The 18,531-nt window shown below is 41.4% G+C and overlaps 2 protein-coding genes across 2 annotated transcripts in view; one reads left to right on the top strand and one right to left on the bottom strand.

Moving 5' to 3' along the window:
• The window catches only part of LOC136427163 (uncharacterized), a 131,247-nt gene extending 129,667 nt beyond the window's left edge, over positions 1-1,580 (bottom strand). Inside the window, exon 1 of the mRNA XM_066415931.1 lies at positions 1,147-1,580. Coding sequence (XP_066272028.1) covers positions 1,147-1,416 — 270 coding nt within the window. The 5' untranslated portion in view covers positions 1,417-1,580. The remainder of the gene's footprint in view (positions 1-1,146) is intronic.
• The window catches only part of LOC136426462 (platelet binding protein GspB-like), a 505,111-nt gene that overhangs the window by 443,869 nt on the left and 42,711 nt on the right, over positions 1-18,531 (top strand). The window contains exons 22-25 of the mRNA XM_066415126.1: positions 12,407-12,549; positions 13,339-13,504; positions 13,669-13,807; positions 14,342-14,486. Coding sequence (XP_066271223.1) covers positions 12,407-12,549; positions 13,339-13,504; positions 13,669-13,807; positions 14,342-14,486 — 593 coding nt within the window. The remainder of the gene's footprint in view (positions 1-12,406; positions 12,550-13,338; positions 13,505-13,668; positions 13,808-14,341; positions 14,487-18,531) is intronic.

The following is an 18,531-nucleotide window of genomic DNA, read 5'->3' as shown; positions in this document are numbered from 1 at the left end:
CTACTCTAATCTCCATCATTCCCCATTGTGCCAGCCTGGCATGTTCCTCCTGCCCTGCCACCTCAGCAGTATGCAGGAGGGTACACCACGGAGAACTCGCCCGCGTATCACGGCCACATCTCTGACTCAAGGCAGGAGGATTCGCTAGACGGAAGCGAACACTGGGCCCGGAGCACTGCCGATAACCTCGGTCACTCAAGCAGTGCCTTCTGTACGATTCACGCAGATACAGCCCAGTGCGCTAAGGGAGATGACAAGCATGCTTATGTGGTATGAATAGCACAGTAACACACTGACAGCATTGGGGAACTCCTTGAATGTGTCTTCCCTTAAGATGGTGGAAAAGGAAAAGGAAGACAGCAGAGGCAGGTATCCTGCTAACATATTAGAAATCACACACATCCATACACCACAGAGCCGACTCCAATGTTCAAATAGCACAGTAACACACTGACAGCATTGGGGAGCTCCTTGTGTATACCCTTAAGATGGTGGAAAAGGAAAAGGAAGAGGTGGGTATCCTGCTAGCACATTAGAAATCACACACATCCATACACTTCATAGCTGATTCCCTGTATTCGAATAGCACAGTTAACACTCTTACAGCATTGGGAAAGTCCTTGTGTTTACCCTTAAGATGGTGGAAAAGGAACACTGCAGAAGCAGGAATCCTGCTAATACATTAGAAATCACACACATCCATACACCACAGAGCCGACTCCAATGTTTGAATAGCACAATAACACACTGACAGCATTGGGGAACTCCTTGGGTATATCCTTAAGATGGTGGAAAAGGAAGAGGCAGAGGTGGGTATCCTGCTAGCACATTAGAAATCACACATGTCCATACACTTCATAGCTGACTCGCTGTGTTCAAATAGCACAGTAACACACTGACAGCATTGGGAAACTCCTTGTGTATATCTTTAAGATGGTGGTGAAGGAAGACGCAGATGTTGCTCACACATAAGAAATCACACACCTCCCCATTGCTGACTCTGAGACATTTGAAGCTCCCCTAACAGGATGCTTTGCTTGCAAACAGACTGAGTTACGATCCTACGAAAGATAACGTTCCATTCAGGACTGTTACTGTTTTAGCATTCCGCTTCTGACATTGGAAATGAACAAAGTCATCGCCTACCTGACTGCAGAGCATCTTCTTTCCTCCCTCCCCAAGATGACTACCGCGGTCGGTCGGAACTCCTGGAATCTCACGTCTGACGCTCCGGAAGCACGGACGCACGTTCACGGGAATGCTCACGGACTGGGCGGGTGCATGGAAATGCCAGGAGCTACGTTCGTACACCAGCAGCCAGCGCGGGAATCCCTCAGCACCTGGTGGCGCATCCATAAACAGCACTCGTCCCGCCGAGCTGTCAATCACCCGCTCCGCAACACCTGCATGAATCATTCATTGCCCCTCATGAATATTCATGAGGTAGTGGACGTGATTGACAGGCCCATCAGGCTATGCCATGAATGTTAAAGCCAGTAAGCCAGGCTCTATCTCTCATGCCCTGAAAGCATTTCCGGAACGGGCATCCATTTTCCGCTGCAATCTTCACATAGGAAGGAACAGCCTCATTTATTTCTGTCTCGCGTTTGGTGCGAAGCATGCCAGAGCTGTCCAACGCATGTGTCAATCATAGGCGGCCACACCCCTAGATTCTTCATTCATGCTCGCTCGATCCATCCTTACAGAATTAATGGGTTTTTGTGTAGCGGGGAAATCCCCGGGGGCGAATCAGTGGAATGGAGAAAGCAATCTGTGGCCAGCGATAAAAGGGGAAAATAATAGAAGCGTGGAATCCCTGCCCGCCACATTGTCGGAGTGCAGATGTGAGAGACAAGCTGGATTTTCTAAGACATCTGATCTTCTTGTGATGTCCTTAGTTAAGACGCACCCAGATATAACATGTATTAAGGATGACTTTAGGAGGCTGTTCTAGTGGTTTTGTGCATATTCTTTGTAAAATTACTGCTTGAACCAGTAGCCTCACATTACATTCAATAAAACGCTATAAAAAAGCAGCAAAGCTTTAGTTGATTCTTACTTTGAAGCCCTTTGAAACATCTTTACTGACCAAATCTGACCCTCCATCCTTACAAAAGCTTGACTGCTAAACCCCTCCCACACCCTTATATATCTGTACCTACAGAAGGCATGTGATGCATAGAAGCAATGACTGAAACAAAGTAAGAGCTGGAACTATTCTATTTGTTGACATAACAGACTGCTACACCCTTAAACAGAAAAAATTGTGAAATTTCACAAATGTGACAAACCTGTGCCACAAACAAATATGCTTTAGATTTGAATAGAATGATGATGATAAATAGAAGAAACATCAGAAGCTATGGAGCATGTAAAAATCTTATGCAGGCACAGAAGGAGTTCTCCATGTGATAGGGTAGAAGCAGTCAGTGAAAAAAGAAACAGCTGGAACATTCTATTCCTTTGCTGCACCCTTAAACGGACAAACTGTGAAATTAAACAAAACTGTAACACGGACAAATCTACTTGAGAATTGCTGAATTGTAAATACGAAATATAGAAGAATACATTAGAAGCTATGGAGCATTAAAACGATCTTATGTAGGCAAGGAAGGTGTCATGTGATGGGATGATGTAGTGAAATTCAACAGAACCGTAACAGTGGAATCATCTTTAGAATTGTACATCAGAATGTAGAAGAAAGCATTAGAAGCTATGGAGCATGAAAACTATCTTATGTAGGCACGGAAGGTGCCATGTGATGGGATAGGAGTAGTGAAATTTAACAAAACTGTAACAGTAGAATCATCTTTAGAATTGCTTTTGTAAATACGAAATGTAAAAGAAGACATTAGAAACTGTGGAAAGGCCAGACCTGAAACTGTAACACAGACAAATCTGCTGTAGAATTGCTTTTGTAAATACAAAATGTAGTAGAAAGCATTAGAAGCTGTTGGGAAAGGGCATATCTGAAAGCAATTTGAAAGCACCATTACATGTAAAGAGTGGCTCCTGTCTTGTTGCAGAGATTTAGGTCAACACAAGTGTCGGGCAGCAGCAAGACAGCTCAGTGTTTCTCACTAGCTGAAAACGAGAGAGTGCTGTAAATGCAGAAATGTTTGCAGTAGTTTTATGTTCGCAGTTATCTTGATGAACTCTTTACCGCAAACTTAAAACCACCACCAAAAGCCGTTCCATTGTGTGACTGTAGCGGTACCATTGTTTCAAACCCGAACACTCCATTTTCTCCCAACCACAAAATTAAATCCCTGCGAACATTTCTGCATTTACGATGAATGGAGTAGAAAGACTAACCAGTCAAGAGGGTATTCAATTTTCTATCCAGAAATGGAAAGCTACCAGAAAAATGGGGTAACAGGGGGTCTACTGAAACATCCAAGATGTTGTTTTGTACTGCTATCCATGTAATTTTGTACTGCTATCCTTGCAAGGCAGGGCACTTACCTTGGATAGTCTTTTAAAGATTATTCTACTTCCAAGCTGATAAAAATAACTATTTTTGATTTTTTAATACATGGGAATGTCATTAGAATTTCAAAGAGAGGGATCAATTGTAAACAAAAGCTGATTAAGTTGATTGCTTTTATTGTTTTTACGGTGCCATCCCCAAAAATATCACCATAATGCCTGAGCAGCTAAACTCTGTCTGTTACACTAATCTCATCTTCAGATCATTCCATGTCACAGAAAAGCTATCTGCTATCTTTTAGAGTATATTCTTCTTCCAAGGAAAAGCCAAGGAAAAGCTTGCAATGCAAATGATTGCAACATACCTGTCCAGGGTGCTGATTTCAGAGCTGTTAATGTAGCAGTTTGTGGTGAACTCTAATGATGTTGCAATCTTAACAATCTGTCATGTAAGGTACCAAACAGGATGGATACAACATTTCAGTTAAATTCTGTGAGCTGTCAGTCAGCTTAGTTAAGCTTTTGTTAGCTTCCTTTAGCTATCTGCTATCTTTTAGAGTATATTCTACTTCCAAGCTGATGAAGATAACGATTTGTGATTTTTTTTACAATTTGTATAAGAATTGCAAAGAGAGGAATTAATTGCAAAAGAAAGCTGATGAAGCTAATAGCTTTAATTGATATGCCCAAAAATATCACCATGCTGCTAGATTCTCCAGATCATTCCAGTCACAGAAAAGCTATCTGCAGATTTCTATAGCATTTCTTCTAGCAGATTACACAAGGCTGAAGCTTAACAGGTAATAAGATTAAGGCACTTGCACTGGTCTATAAACGTCAATCTGGGTTACAGGCACAGCTGAGTGAGAGTGAAGCACGCTGATCAAAAATGGGGGACAGAAACATTAGACCATAGGCTTGTAAATGTGGTTAATGAATTGGATACAGCTTTACATGAAGAGTATTTGTTCCTATAGTTTTAGAGACGTTACATCGATGAATGATGGACATCCAGGTTATAAGATACTGTAAATGCATTTAAGTACGCATGGTTTTTATTTCGCGCAAAGGCAAAAATGGAGCGTTCACGGTAGTTTTAAGTTTGTGGCAGCGCTATAGTCAAATACTGCTACAGTATTCGACAAAAATGTTCGAAAACTGAGAACATAAAACCACCGCAAACATTTCTGCATTTACAGTACTAAAGCAACTGGCTAAAAGTTGGAAATGGTTAGAAGTTTCAGAGCATCTGCTGTCTTTCATCAGTGACTAATAAAGAAGAAACTGGAGTTATCTGGTTTTAAACCATATCTTACCCAGTTGCTTGAGTAACTTTTACCTTGTGTATGTAAATGCTTTGTTGATGATATTGATGATATAATGGTATGATACTGACTGCATGAAGTGAACATATGGAGTTATCACCTTTTGATACATTCGTGTAGCACTAAACCTGCACAGATAAATTTCTTCTACAGAACCTTTCTTTTGAGTGCTTCAGTGCTACAATGATAGATGTGTTTCCACAAGTTCTCTGTGGTGAAATATGGTGAGAAAGGTTACCAGGATGTGTGAATGGTAGACATATAGGTTATAAGTTACTCATTGACAAGCAACTGGATAAAAATTGGAAACGGTCAGACGTTTCAGACAGCATGAACTGTCTTTCATCAGTGACTAAAGAACAAACTGAAGTTACCTGCACAACCTATCAAAGTGCTTCAGTGCTACAATGATAGATGTGTTTTCCATAAGTTCTCCTGTGGTGAAATATGGTGCGAAAAGTTACCAGGATACCTCATGTGTGAGCACACTGCTCATCTGTTCCACCACCCTACCCATCCAACCAAACCAACATTCTCCCATGCAACCCATCTATTCCTGATTGCCATGGTGATACTGACACTTTGGTATAAATTGTGGAGAAAATGAATGTTGTAGCCGCGAATATCACCTTGAGAAGGGATGAAAGTGTCTGATTAAGTTATCTGGAGGTATGTAGGAGGTTACTGATCAGTGAGAGGCAAGCCTGAGATTTATACTTAGTGAGGACTATCCAGGCTTTGTGAGATATATCATGGTAGAGTTATTGGCAAAAGGTTTTGCTTCCGACGGTCTTAATCTGTCAAAGACGGTCTGTGGCCGCAAATGGTTGGCTGTGGGTTGGTTGTGCTACTTATTCAGAAGATAACACCCCAGTTGTTTCCGATTTTGCAAAAGTCTTGAAAGTTTGGATCTTTTTTAAATGTTTAACCTTTAGCACACTGAAGTAGCCATTTGGCACCCAATTCTCTATTGGTTACAGAGTTAGGCAGCAGAGAGAAGGTTAAGTTCAACAAAATAAAGCTGCTTTGGTGTATGAAATAACTGAAGCAGATGAAAAAATCAGACACAAACTATTTTTTCTCTGGATATTCTACAAAGACAGCATCTCATCGTATCCTTGGAAGTATAAGGTTGAAGCTGTTAAGATGTGGTCTTCTAGGCAAATAGGTTGCAATGTTTGCTGGGCTGTCTCCAGCATTGAACCTTTTTCATCCCACTCATTGTTTTCAAGCTGATGTTGTTGATTTTTGTTGTTAAATGTGTCATCTTAAGCCTTCAAAACTACATTTTCATCTATTTTATGTCGTGAAGCTCATATTTTTGGACGGACAGGGTGAACATTTTTCTGTCCCAAGAAGCAAATTTCTGTCTCTGGATGGAGGGGTTGGTCCTACAGACGGTCCTGTGTCTGTTCTGTCTGTGACTGACAGCTTATAGAATTGAACTGAAATGTTGTATCCATCCATCCTGTTTGGTACCTTAGATGGCAGATTGTGAAGATTGCAACATCATTCAGAGCTTGCCACAAACTGCTACAATAACAGCTCTAAATCAGCACCATGGACAGGCATCATGTTGCATTCATTTACATTGCAAGCTTCTCCTCAGGTTGTACTTCTAATGACAGAAAAAATATGGATTCAATACTGCAAATGCAGAAATGTTCGCGGGCATTTGATTTCGGAGAAAATGGAGTGTTCGCGATGGTTTTGATTTCACGCTTGAAACAATAGTAGCTCTACAGTCACACAATGGAAAGGCCTTTTGCGGTTGTTTTAACTTCATAGTAAAGCATTCACTGAGAAAACCGCGAACATAAAACCACCGCGAACATTTCTGCATTTACAGTACTTCATATTATACAACATTAACAAATTCAGTACCTTGGACAGATACCTCTGATTTCCAATGGCTCTCTCCTCAGTAGATTCTGATCTGTATCTATATAGTCAGTATAACTGTCCTTCGGCATAACACACCAGCTTCGCAGGCACGCGGCGCGGCAGCAGCTTTTCATATTACACCTAACAACCTGTCACGTCTAACCTTCGCAAATCTAACTGCATGGGTTGTATGAGGCTGCCTAATGAGGATGCTTCTAAAGGTACTTGGTGATAACAAGTTCCATTCTTTGATCGTTCTAGGAAAATACGAATTTTTAAACACATCAATCCAAGGTTGATAAGTCTGATACTTAAAGATTAACTGAATTCACAAGTTACCGACTTCACAGATTGCATCTGGTTGGGATTAGATTGCATATGCAATTTAAAGTCCTACACGGCTGAGGGTCATTCTTGATACTATAGAAGGGAAAACATCAATTACTTTCTCGTAACCTGTAACCTTACCGTGTATCGGAAAAGCACTTCCTTGGAAAATTGATGTTCCTTTTAAGGTCAAGGTCGGGACGTGAGTAAGAGTTCAAGAATTTGCCATCAGCAGCGCATTTGCACCACATGATTTCCTGTCATACTTTCATAGTTTGGATTACCAAAGATTTGAGCAACCCGTTTTAGGATCACTCTAGAATAAATAGTGACAGCAGACAAAGATGTCTTGTCTGTCTCAAGATGCACTTTGCATTTATTTATTTCCTAGCCCTGCATATAGAATTTCATACAGCTCTATTTCACTGAGAGAAGTCTGTTTGTTTGTATTGCATACCTCGTCATTATTTGATCCACTCACACCGGGAAGGGCCCCTTCTTTATTGATAAGCGTGGCGGGTTCTTTATCATGCTCAAGGTTTGGCTCTCCTCAAACAAGGGACCTCCATTTACCTATTTGAGGGATGACCATAGCAAAAGCTAGGTACCCACTTTTACCCAAGTCAAGTGGGGAAATTGTTGTTAAGTGCCTTTCCCAAGGGCACAACATCTGGACCTGTCAGGGATTCTAACTCAGTACCTCCAGATTCTGATCAACATTCCAAACCCACAGGCTACCTTGCCACCTATAAGTTGCATGCATATGCAATTTATACAAAGATAGATACAGAAGAAGTAATCACTTAGTTGTACTCTGGCTCTGCAAAGTTATGAAAATGATGGTAACCTGTGTCTGTGCCCTGCTAAGGAGAACACGACCATAGCACGTCCAGGTCAAAAGATCTAAAAAATTGAAGTTCTGCTGCAATACCAAGGTCACAAACAAGGGGGCATAAAATCGATCTTGACCTTCGTCTTCCCAACACCTACCCACATACCAAATATCATTACAATCCATCTAGAGGTTCTTGAGTTATGCTGACTATAAAAGTCCGGAAACACAAACACACACACAACACATACACACACACACACACACACACACACACACACAGACAGACACACCCAAAACTATATCTCCATTTTTCATGGAGATAATTAGGAACAATCATCACCTGCCGCATGGGCAAACTCTCCTGCACCTACTCAGCTCTAGGCAAAAGTTCTTTACTGCAAATTGGATTTTTAAGAGGCTTTCTTTCACTGCAGTTTTTGCAGTAGGGCGGGTGATGCCCGTTGAGCCCAGGGTTCCAATAACATGATCTATATTATGCAGGGCGGCACGCTCCAGTCATGGATGCTTTTAGACAGTCACAAATGTTACCGACCAATAACTATATACTGCCTACCTTGTAAAACTATCAAGCTTTTGTGATGTCTCTAACAGAAATGGACCTCAGAGTGAAAGACAATCTTTGGAAAATTACTTTATATTGTGATTGCCTTCTGCGTCCTAGGAATTCAAAGCATCTTAGACTAGCTACTACGCTCTTAAACGAGTATTAACTGTAATTTCCAACACAAAAAATTGGACTTACCCAAATTTTCGACCGTACGACATCGGTCTTTGTCAAGGAGTGATCCAGCTACTATGCTGTTTTGAGTTATACATTTGTTTGATGGTTTTGCTTAAATTTCAAAACTTGAAATGGGCCCAGAAGTGAAAGACAATTTTTGGAAAATTAATTTATATTGTGATTGCCTTCTGTGTCCTAGGAATTTGAAGCATCTTAGGCTAGCTACTACGCTCTTTTGAGTTATACATTTGTTTGATGGTTTTGCTTAAGTTTCAAAACTAGAAATGCACCCAAAAGTGAAAGACAATTTTCAGAAAATGACTTTATATTGTGATTGCCTTCTGCTCACTAGGAATTCGAAGCATCTTAAGCACATTGCTCCACTGTTATGAGTTACACACTCCTTTGATGGTTTTCGTTCAACTTTGAAACTGTGAAAGTTTTATGGTTGTTTGGAACATTCATGGCGTGATGAAATTTTTTAAATTTCATTGTCGCCGCTTTATTTGTCCGTAAAACAGAGGAACCCATATCCTGTGCTGTAACCTTTCAGCACGACGTATAGTTTCTAAAATATGACCGTTTGTCGGATCATTGATTCGCTGTATATTTCAACACCGACCTAAGTAAGGGCTATTAAGCACCCAATAACATCTCTACATTCTTAGCCATTATTCAAGATGGCCCTGGCGCATTTAAAAGTATTTTGCGAGAGCATTTTCAAACTAATTCAATCTCCATATACAGCAGGCTAGATCCATTTGCAGAGATGAGGAGAGTTGTTTGGTAGTAATAGGTCCGATGTTTATGGGACGTGAAGCTCTTTTATCGGGTGACATAATAGACGGTTCATTGTCCGGATGGACTCGTAGAGTAGATGTTGTACTCCGAAAGGGATCGGGGAGGAAAGCTCAATTACATCTAATATTTCTTTATTGCGATGTGGTGACTTTTATGTTATGAACATGCATGCAATATTTGTAGGAAGGTGGTCTTTGTCGAAGAGGGTTGTAAAGTTTGTTGTACGGCAGGAGCAATTTAAGAAGAAAGCAGAAAGGGTTCGTTTTTTATCACTTGTCTATAGATCATGACTCTGTATACTTGGGGTCGACTGAGTTCACAGCCGGAAAGTTGGGGTCGACTGAGTCCACAGGCTCAAAGTTTTGCCTCAGAGTTGGAATGTTGGAGAAGAAAAAAGGGCTCATACTGTACAATGGCACAGGGCTCTTATCTGTTTGCTTTAATCAGTTTTTGGCTAGCCTGCAGTGTCAAAGCTGTAACCATGAACATCTACATATAGCTAAGGCCACACCAATTTTATTTGTTGATTCTCAGATTTTTTTCAGAAAAAATTGGAGCGACAGGGAAAAGAAATATTAATAAAATTTTTTGCAAATAGTCTGGGGTGAAGATAAGGGTTTACATATTCATTAAGAATAAGAGGACTATTCAAGTTTTAGCTTTGTATGACACATTTTATGCAGTGCACCCCTTTCTTTGATCTAGTACTATAATTTCAGTACATGTACATACGTGTATGTTGCTGCTGTTCTGGAAAAAGGAGAAAGATTTAAATTTGTTGTCATCTAAGTTGATGAAACGGTGAATATTTTTGTGTGTCACCAGAACCAAAATTCTGTCAAATTATCAATGACAGATGCTGGAAAAAACTTTGTTTTTGATAACCTTTCCCCAGCTGCCTAAGTCTGTAACTAATAGAGGATGGGGTGCCAAATGGCTATTTCTGTGTGCTGAAGGTTCAAAACTACCTTCCTGTTCAGAGCAATTTTCTCAAGACTTTTCCTCAACTTGTTCATGGATAGGATTGATCAATGGCATGTGTTGTTTCCCATCTGGTAAAAGAAGGAAGACTCAAATTCATTTCACTAGAAACAGACCCGAATCGATGCACACGCGGATGTCATCCATAAGGAACTGCTAGTTCAGTGTGCTAAGGGTTAAATGTGCTCAGAGTGATTTTCCCAAGACTTTGCCGCAACTTGTTTATGGATAGGATTGATCAATGGCGTGTGTTGTTTCCCATCTGGTAAAAGAAGGAAGACTCAAATTCATTTTACCAGAAACAGACCCAAAATCGATGCACACGGGGATGTCATCCATAAGGAATTGCTAGTTCAGTGTGCTAAGGGTTAAATGTGCTCAGAGTGATTTTCCCAAGACTTAGCCACAACTTGTTCATGGATAGGCTTGATCAATGGCATGTGTTGTTGCCCATCTGGTAAAAGAAGGAAGACTCAAATTCATTTCACTAGAAACAGACCCAAATCGATGCGCATGCGGATGTCATCCATAAGGAATTGCTAGTTCAGTATGCTAAGGGTTAAATGTGCTCAGAGTGATTTTCCCAAGACTTTGCCGCAACTTGTTCGTGGATAGGATTGATCAATGGCGTGTGTTGTTTCCCATCTGGTAAAAGAAGAAAGACTCAAATTCATTTCACCAGAAACAGACCCAAAATCGATGCACACGGGGATGTCATCCATAAGGAATACCTTGGACAGCCCAGCAGCTGTTCCAACCATGCTGCAATGAATCAGGTGGTGGAGAATTCCCACATTACATTGTCTCGTCCCCTATTACAGGACGATGTGGATAAATGGCAGATATTACTGGAGGCCGCGTTGCCGTGTTCTGTGCAAATTGAAAGGGAATCAATAAAGTTTCCCAAGTTTTGCCATCTGTCAACTTTCCTGGGAGTTGCAACTCAGTTTCTCACATAGTAGATCCACAATGAGGATGGGCACAAAATGTCAGGTTTTAGGCAAATCCAACAGGACAGTGGACATGCCTAAATATTGAACCGAACGTTATAGAACTAGCCCAGTTCCACACATGGTCCGTCTACTTAACACTTAGCTGTTCTGAATTTGAAGATTCTGTGTAGCTTTAGATTATAAGACACTAATATAGCTGTATCTGTCTTTTAAAAACCCACTTATGTATTGATTTATCTTTTATGCCAATCTTAAGCCTTTCTAAATGTAAGATTATCTTGTTTTAATATTGATCACTATTTTTATTGCTACGGTCATATTCAGTAATATCACAACATCAATTCAGCCTTCGGGCTGCGACTGTAGTGATAGGAAGTTGTGTCTCAATACTACTTAAGGAAAGGAACATATTGGTTTTGGTTCACAATCTGAGTTGCTCTGATCAGGAATTCAGCAAGATAAGAAAATACTGTAAATTTTTGCAGTGGGTTATATTCTACCTGTTTTTGTTTTCAAAATTTAGGCAAATCCATCAGGAAAAGAACATTTAGTTCACACTTTTTATATATTATACTGATCCAGACTTCTACTAGATAGAAAGATAATGAATATGATATACAGCTTGTCCCCAAACAAGGCCTTACCTAAATTAAATGTAGCTTTTAACCCTTACTGTCCCATATTTCCTGATTGAGAAAAAAAATCAACCATGATATGGGAAGCACACACATGCCTGCACAGGCATGTTCTCTTGTTGGCAGCCACTAAGAAGCATTAGGAATGACAATGCTGGAAGATTTCTCTCAAAATGACATAAATCCTTGATGTTTATTTTAAGTTGTGACACATTAGCAAAACTGGGAAATAGATTTTTCGTTGATAGATTGTATGTCATCCTCTTTTGGTCTACAAAAAAATGTATCTGCCAAACCTTTAATCTCTGCCAAACTTGGATGATGGTTGTTTGGAAGAGGACGTACCAAATTTTCTTCCACAGGATAATTGAAGACCTTATTGTTTGCCTGTTTGTTTGTTTGCTCAGGACAATTTGGTGATTCCCCTTTTCTTCTCTGCAGTGTTATGCAGAACTTTTCATGCTAAAATTCCGTTTCTTCTTTCTGTCCCACAGCTTCGGGAACCAACCAGACCCTGCAGACATTCCTGCAGCAGGTACAGAATGTGTCGCAGCTGCAGACGGAAGCCGACACGACGCAGGCCCGACTGGAGCTGCGCATGGCCATGCTGCAGAGGAAGATGCTGCAGCTGGAACAGGTGAGATATCAAGAATCATCATCATCATCGTTCATCCCGATTTACTCCGGTGGGATACAGCCAATAAAGTTCTTCCAGTACAATCTGTCCTTCATGGCGGAAGATAACTCAGAACCTGAGAGACCAGTGTCTCTTTCGATCAATGTCATTAAAGTTGTGTGAGGTCTTCCAACCCTGCGTTTCCCCTCGGGTAGCCACTGCATTAGTCTCCCAGCAGGCTCGTTACTGCGAACAACTAGAAAAATAAACATAAAACAAGAAGTCGAAATGGGTGGCAGAGAACCATAGAGTTGCTTATTTGTTAGATGGCTTCTCCAAGATACATTGTACACCATTCTTAGCATTCTTGTGTATGTACCGTCTAGTTTCTTACTCTGAAAGAATGGACCATATAATATATACTGTTAAGGCATTTCAGTTTGCTGGGATCGCGGTAGGGAGAAAACAGAGTGTTCGCAGTGGTTTTGACCATAGGGCTGTAGTCAGATAGACAATACTACTGGGCAGTATGGCAGTTGCTCTCCCTGCCAAGAAAACAAATACATAGAATTGTAGTAATGTCCTGGTGCTGTTGTCAACAGTAAGAGGACCGACTTCTTGTTTTATGTTAAATTCTTTGCAAGTCTTAAGGGCACAGAACACCTGGTAGCAATTCAGGCCTTAAGGTTCAAGAAGAGGTTTGCTAACCACTCACTAAAATATAACATATGACTTTTTAAATGAGAAGGAAAAACAGTCACAGTGAATCTTAATTTTTCTGTTGTTGTTACTGTGATCCTTTTCCTCAAGGCTGCACAGAGGCTCAACTCACCCATGCGCTTTGACGGCAACACCTCTGCCATGTTGGATCCCCCCTCAAGCCGCAGCACAGTGTTCTCTTCCGTCGCCATGGATACAAGGGTGGGGCAGCTCAATGAGTCAGCAGTTCTGGTGTATGGAGAAAACCAGCAAACAGGTGTTCAAAGCTTTTAACAACAATTCCTCTTGCATTAGGACACTTTTGTAAGACATGTTTTCTTCAAAGAATTCCTTAAAGTTAGGAAGCATCCTTGAAGAAAAATGGAGATCATCTTGCATCATCGGTCCATTTCTTGATACACAAGTCTTTTTACTCCTCAGGTGAATTTCTATTGGTTGCTGTGGAGGACGATCATGTGACCTTCACCTTCAAAGTGTCAGGTGACCAGCAGGAACCAATTAGAGTGGACTCCAACTTGAAGCTGTGCTCCAACTGTTGGTACCATGTCCAAGCCAGCAGGTCAGTTTGTTTTCAAAGTTTTACTACTAACTAAAGAATTAAAAATGGACGTCAAGTGTAATCATTGATTTTAAATCTGACCAAATTAAGTGCTATCATGGCTGTACGTTCTTTTTTCAAAAGCTCTGCAAATCCTTATCAAACGTAACACAGAAAATACTATTCCAACCGCTGCTTTATGAAGTGTGCAAAGAACTATTGAATTGAGATTTTGAGGCTTTTGTAAAGAACACTGTTGAATCAGCCTACCTGAAAGCATTTCCAAGTGACCAGGTTGTAGTTGAAGAAGTGCTTCAAAGAAGCGTCATCAGCTACATGATGGGACATAGCATTTTTTTGGAAAAAATTCACAAAATTCATGAAATTGCTCAACTAGCCAACGCCAAAAAGAACTGGAAGAGACTCGCAGTTGCCTGCTGCGCAGACGGCCAATGATGATGATGATGATGATGATGATGATGATGATGATGATGATGATGATGAAAATTCTTAGACAGCTGTTAACTTGATAATATTCAATCACCTGATATCCAGGTACAGGAATGAGGGGACATTGACAGTAACTGACCTGGACACACTGGCTGCAACCTCTGTACAGGCATCTGACCCTGAGGTCACAGGTACTGACCTGACCTTGACCTCTGACCTTTATGTTGGAGGAGTACCTCTTGGTGTCCAGGTAAGCAGTCATTTCCTTTTCATAGCCTGTTTGAACAACCAATAGGAGCCTTGAATCTCCCATCATTATAGAAACTGAATTACACTTTGTCACTACAGGACAAATTTAATCTCAAAGCAGATGTTGGAAACGTCACCACCAGTTTCCTCCAGCATCTCCCTGGAGATGTCTGTCAATCATGGCTTACTAGCAGCTGCCAAATCTATTTGATGGCAACAAATTTTGCTGTTCAGTTGATGACACCTGCATACTAGATGCATTCATATGTCAATCATAATACTAGGATGACCTTGATTCCTCTACAATTGTAGCAATTTTTTTTACAAAATGTAGGTGTTCACTGTTATCAAGCTTTAAGGGTGAAAATCAGCAAGAGGGCCACCAGAAGTACAATTAAATGATACTACAGCCACACCGGGGGATGTCCCTGTAGCTTAACTGGTAGCACTGTAGCTCTGTACGTACATGTAGCTCTGTAGCTCCTGATTCAAATAGTTCATAACAGGGAGACTCAAGTTCAATCCTCAAAGTGCATCTCGGTTGCGGCTGCACTTGTGATTTGGAAGGGGCGTAACATGAGGGTCCGGTGGCCGAGGGGGTGCCTCAAGCACGTTAAAGGGGAAGGCCTAGCAACCCCTCCCTGTACAAATACACCCTGCTAGTGAAACATCAACTTGAAAGCAACTTACTGCCCTAAAGGCTCTACAAGGGTCCAAACAAACAAACAAACAAACATAGGACTGAAGGAACAAACAAATGAACGATGATATTATCCTTTAACCTTTAGGCAGTGAGAGGGTCACTAGAGGAACAATTAAATCAGACAACAGCCACACCGACCACACAGGTCAGAGCTCTAAGAGATGCATCGGATAAAATCAGCTTTCCTTTCCTATTGTAGTCATCTTGGGGAGGCCCTTCAGCGTCTTCTTTGATCCAATCTTGTCGTAAGAATTCCTCCTGGGTCTTCAGAACATTGGAGGGCAGGACATTCATTCATGCAGTAGTCAGTACATGGAACAGGCACTCAGACAGCAGTGGTCAGACAGTAGTGAAAATTCCCTCCAAGCCTTTAAGACTCATGCTCATCAAGATGCAAGAAAACTCTGGTGGTTACTGAGGTGAAGGTTTCTGAGCTGCAGGTTGCTGGGTGTTACTGACATCAGTAAAAGTGGCCTCCAAGCTTTTAAGACTCATCCTTTTTCAAGATACAAGACCACTTGGCAGCTGTGAACCACTGATTAGTTGCTGAATTGGAGTACTGTAGAGCTTTATAGCCTTTCTTAGTAAATATCTTTATTTGTGGCTATTGCACACTTCAGCAATTGTTAAAGAAAACCAAGACCTATCTGCCACTAAAAAATCATGACCATAGCATGTCCAGAACACGAGATATCAAAACCGGAAGTTCCGCTGCAGTACTAGAGCAGGTGGCTAGGGAGCACAAAATCTATTCATTCTTAGGTCTCAAGAAGACCTACTCACATACCAAGTATCAAGACAATCCATCCAGGTATTGTTCACGCACACTCACACACACAGACAGACAGACACACACAAACGCTGATGAAAACATAACCTTCTAGGCAAAAAGTGGTTAACAGCATGTTATAGAAAAACGAGAGCTATCTGCCACTAAAAAAATCAAGGCCATAGCATGTCCAGAACACGAGATATCAAAACAGGATGAAAACACGACCTTCAAGGGGAAGGTAACAAGTTAAAGTAACACATAGCATGTCCATAACACGAGATTCCAAAACCGGAAGTTCCGCAGCAGTACCTGAGCAAGCTGCTAGGGGGCACAAAATATCATTTTTCAGAATACACACACACACACACACACACACACACACACACACACACACACACACACACACACAAAATATCATTTTTCAGAATACACACACACACACACACACACACACACACACACACACAAAATATCATTTTTCAGAATACACACACACACACACACACACAGACGCACACACAAACGCTGACAAAAACATAACCTTCTAGGCAAAAAGTGCTTAACAGAATGTTAAAGAAAAACGAGAGCTATCTGCTACTAAAAAAAATAGTGACCATAGCATGTCCAGAACACAAGATATCAAAATCGGATGTAAACCCAACCTTCTAGGGGCAGGTAAAAAGTTAAAGTGACACGGACCATGGTTCATCTGCAGTCACTCCTCCCATCTGAATTGATGTGTTTAAAGATTTGTATTTTCTTAGAACGATCGTAGAGTGGAACTCGTTACAACCAAGTACAGTGGAAGCATCCTCATTAGATAGCTTTAAACAATGCATGCAGTTAGATATGCGAAGGTTAGATGTGACAGGTCGTTTGGTGTAATATACCCAGCTGCTGCCGCGCCGCGTGCCTGCGAAGCTGGTGTGTAACGCCGAATGGCGGTTATACCGGCTATATAGATACAGATACAGATCTGTATTCTCTGGTTGCACCCTCCCGGCACCCATCTCTGCTGGGGCAGCGCTGCCGCGCACGTATTGATTTATCGGTGAGAGCCAGGGGGCAAGGTCCTCTCACCGGCACCGGTGTGATTAAATAAGAATCAGCACTTGGACAACGGGATTGGATTCCAATATGAAAGGAAGGACTGAGTAGGATATCACTGGTTCACATAGACATGAGCATCACTGGAGGGGTAGAACAAATTCATCAAAAATTATTTTTTTCCTAAACCATTGCAGAGTGGAACTTGTTGCTACCAAGTAAAGTATAGCAGGGGCGTCCTCACTGGACAGCTAGTTTAAACAATGTTTACAGCTAGATGTGCAAAGGTTAGGTGTGACAGATCATTTAGTGTGAACCAGCTGCTGCCATGCAAAGGGTGGTTATATAAGATACAGAAGCTGGTTTGTTATGCCCAGAAGGGCAGTTTTGCAGAACCCACTCTGTGGTTTGACTTGCAGCAGAAACTAGAGAGGGAGAAGGATCTAGTTGTGCTGGTGTACAAACTTACTAACAAACCTATAAACAGGCAAAACTAGCCACCTAATCATAATCTAAAAAAATGCCATCACTTCAAGTTTCTGTGTCATTCATCCCAGAGTCAGGTATAAGATGAAAGTCAACTGATTTGAATGTAGGTCATTCCTTGTCAGATATGTTCAGATATGTTTGACAGTACTAGCTAAATGTACTGAGTGTAATGAAAGACTGATAATTTGGCGGCCATGTACCAGGCTTGCTAACTAACCATCTAGCCTGACTGTAGTGAATAGCCATGTCCGCAGCATGCCTGTACTTGTACCACACGTCTGCCTGCCCTTCATACTTCCCAATATAATCAGAGGCCTGCATCTTTTATAAAACAAGAATCATTCCCTGCTTTTACAAGGTAATCAAGTTTTAAGTGCGGGGCGATGAAAGTGGATTTTACGCTCCGTTTTGCGAGGGCCTGACAAATGGCGTCCGACATTCGCCCCGTGGTATGGCCGTGCCGTATCGGATTCCAATGTTGGGTTCACCCCCCGAAGGACGGAGACTGTGTGTCATCTGGATGCTGGGGTCGCGACCCCGGGTCAGGGGTTAGGGTTGCTTACTCAGCGCGATGTGGCGTGCGGACGAATCAATAGAAAGTCGTTAGCTCAATTAGGGCCTCCCGGGGGATCGCCACAGTCAAGGTAGCGATACTGATGCTCCAAATAAGGACTACTGTAATTCACTTTATCTTCACGGTAGCAAAATTTCACGGTGTAATGAAGTATTGACATTTTCACTGAACTTTAACTTCATGGTGGCAGCAAGTGATTTACAGAACGGATGTGTGAAGGAATCATGAATAGTTACAACAGGTTTTTCACGGTGATGATAAGTTCATGGTACAGAGGTGACCCTGAAAACAGTGAACATAAAGCTACAGTGAAAAAAAACATGAGTTACATTAGATATAGAACTATTGGACTATCAACATTTGTCTTCACCTCATTTGCATATCAATTCAAAGTTTAAAAACCTCCTGATCAACAGATCTTGCTCAGTGTCTCTGATGAAAGATAGTGGACGTTACCTGAA

This window comes from Branchiostoma lanceolatum, chromosome 2 (assembly GCF_035083965.1).
Source record: "Branchiostoma lanceolatum isolate klBraLanc5 chromosome 2, klBraLanc5.hap2, whole genome shotgun sequence".
Lineage (NCBI taxonomy): Eukaryota > Metazoa > Chordata > Leptocardii > Amphioxiformes > Branchiostomatidae > Branchiostoma > Branchiostoma lanceolatum.
This window is presented reverse-complemented; position numbering and strand designations above follow the sequence as displayed.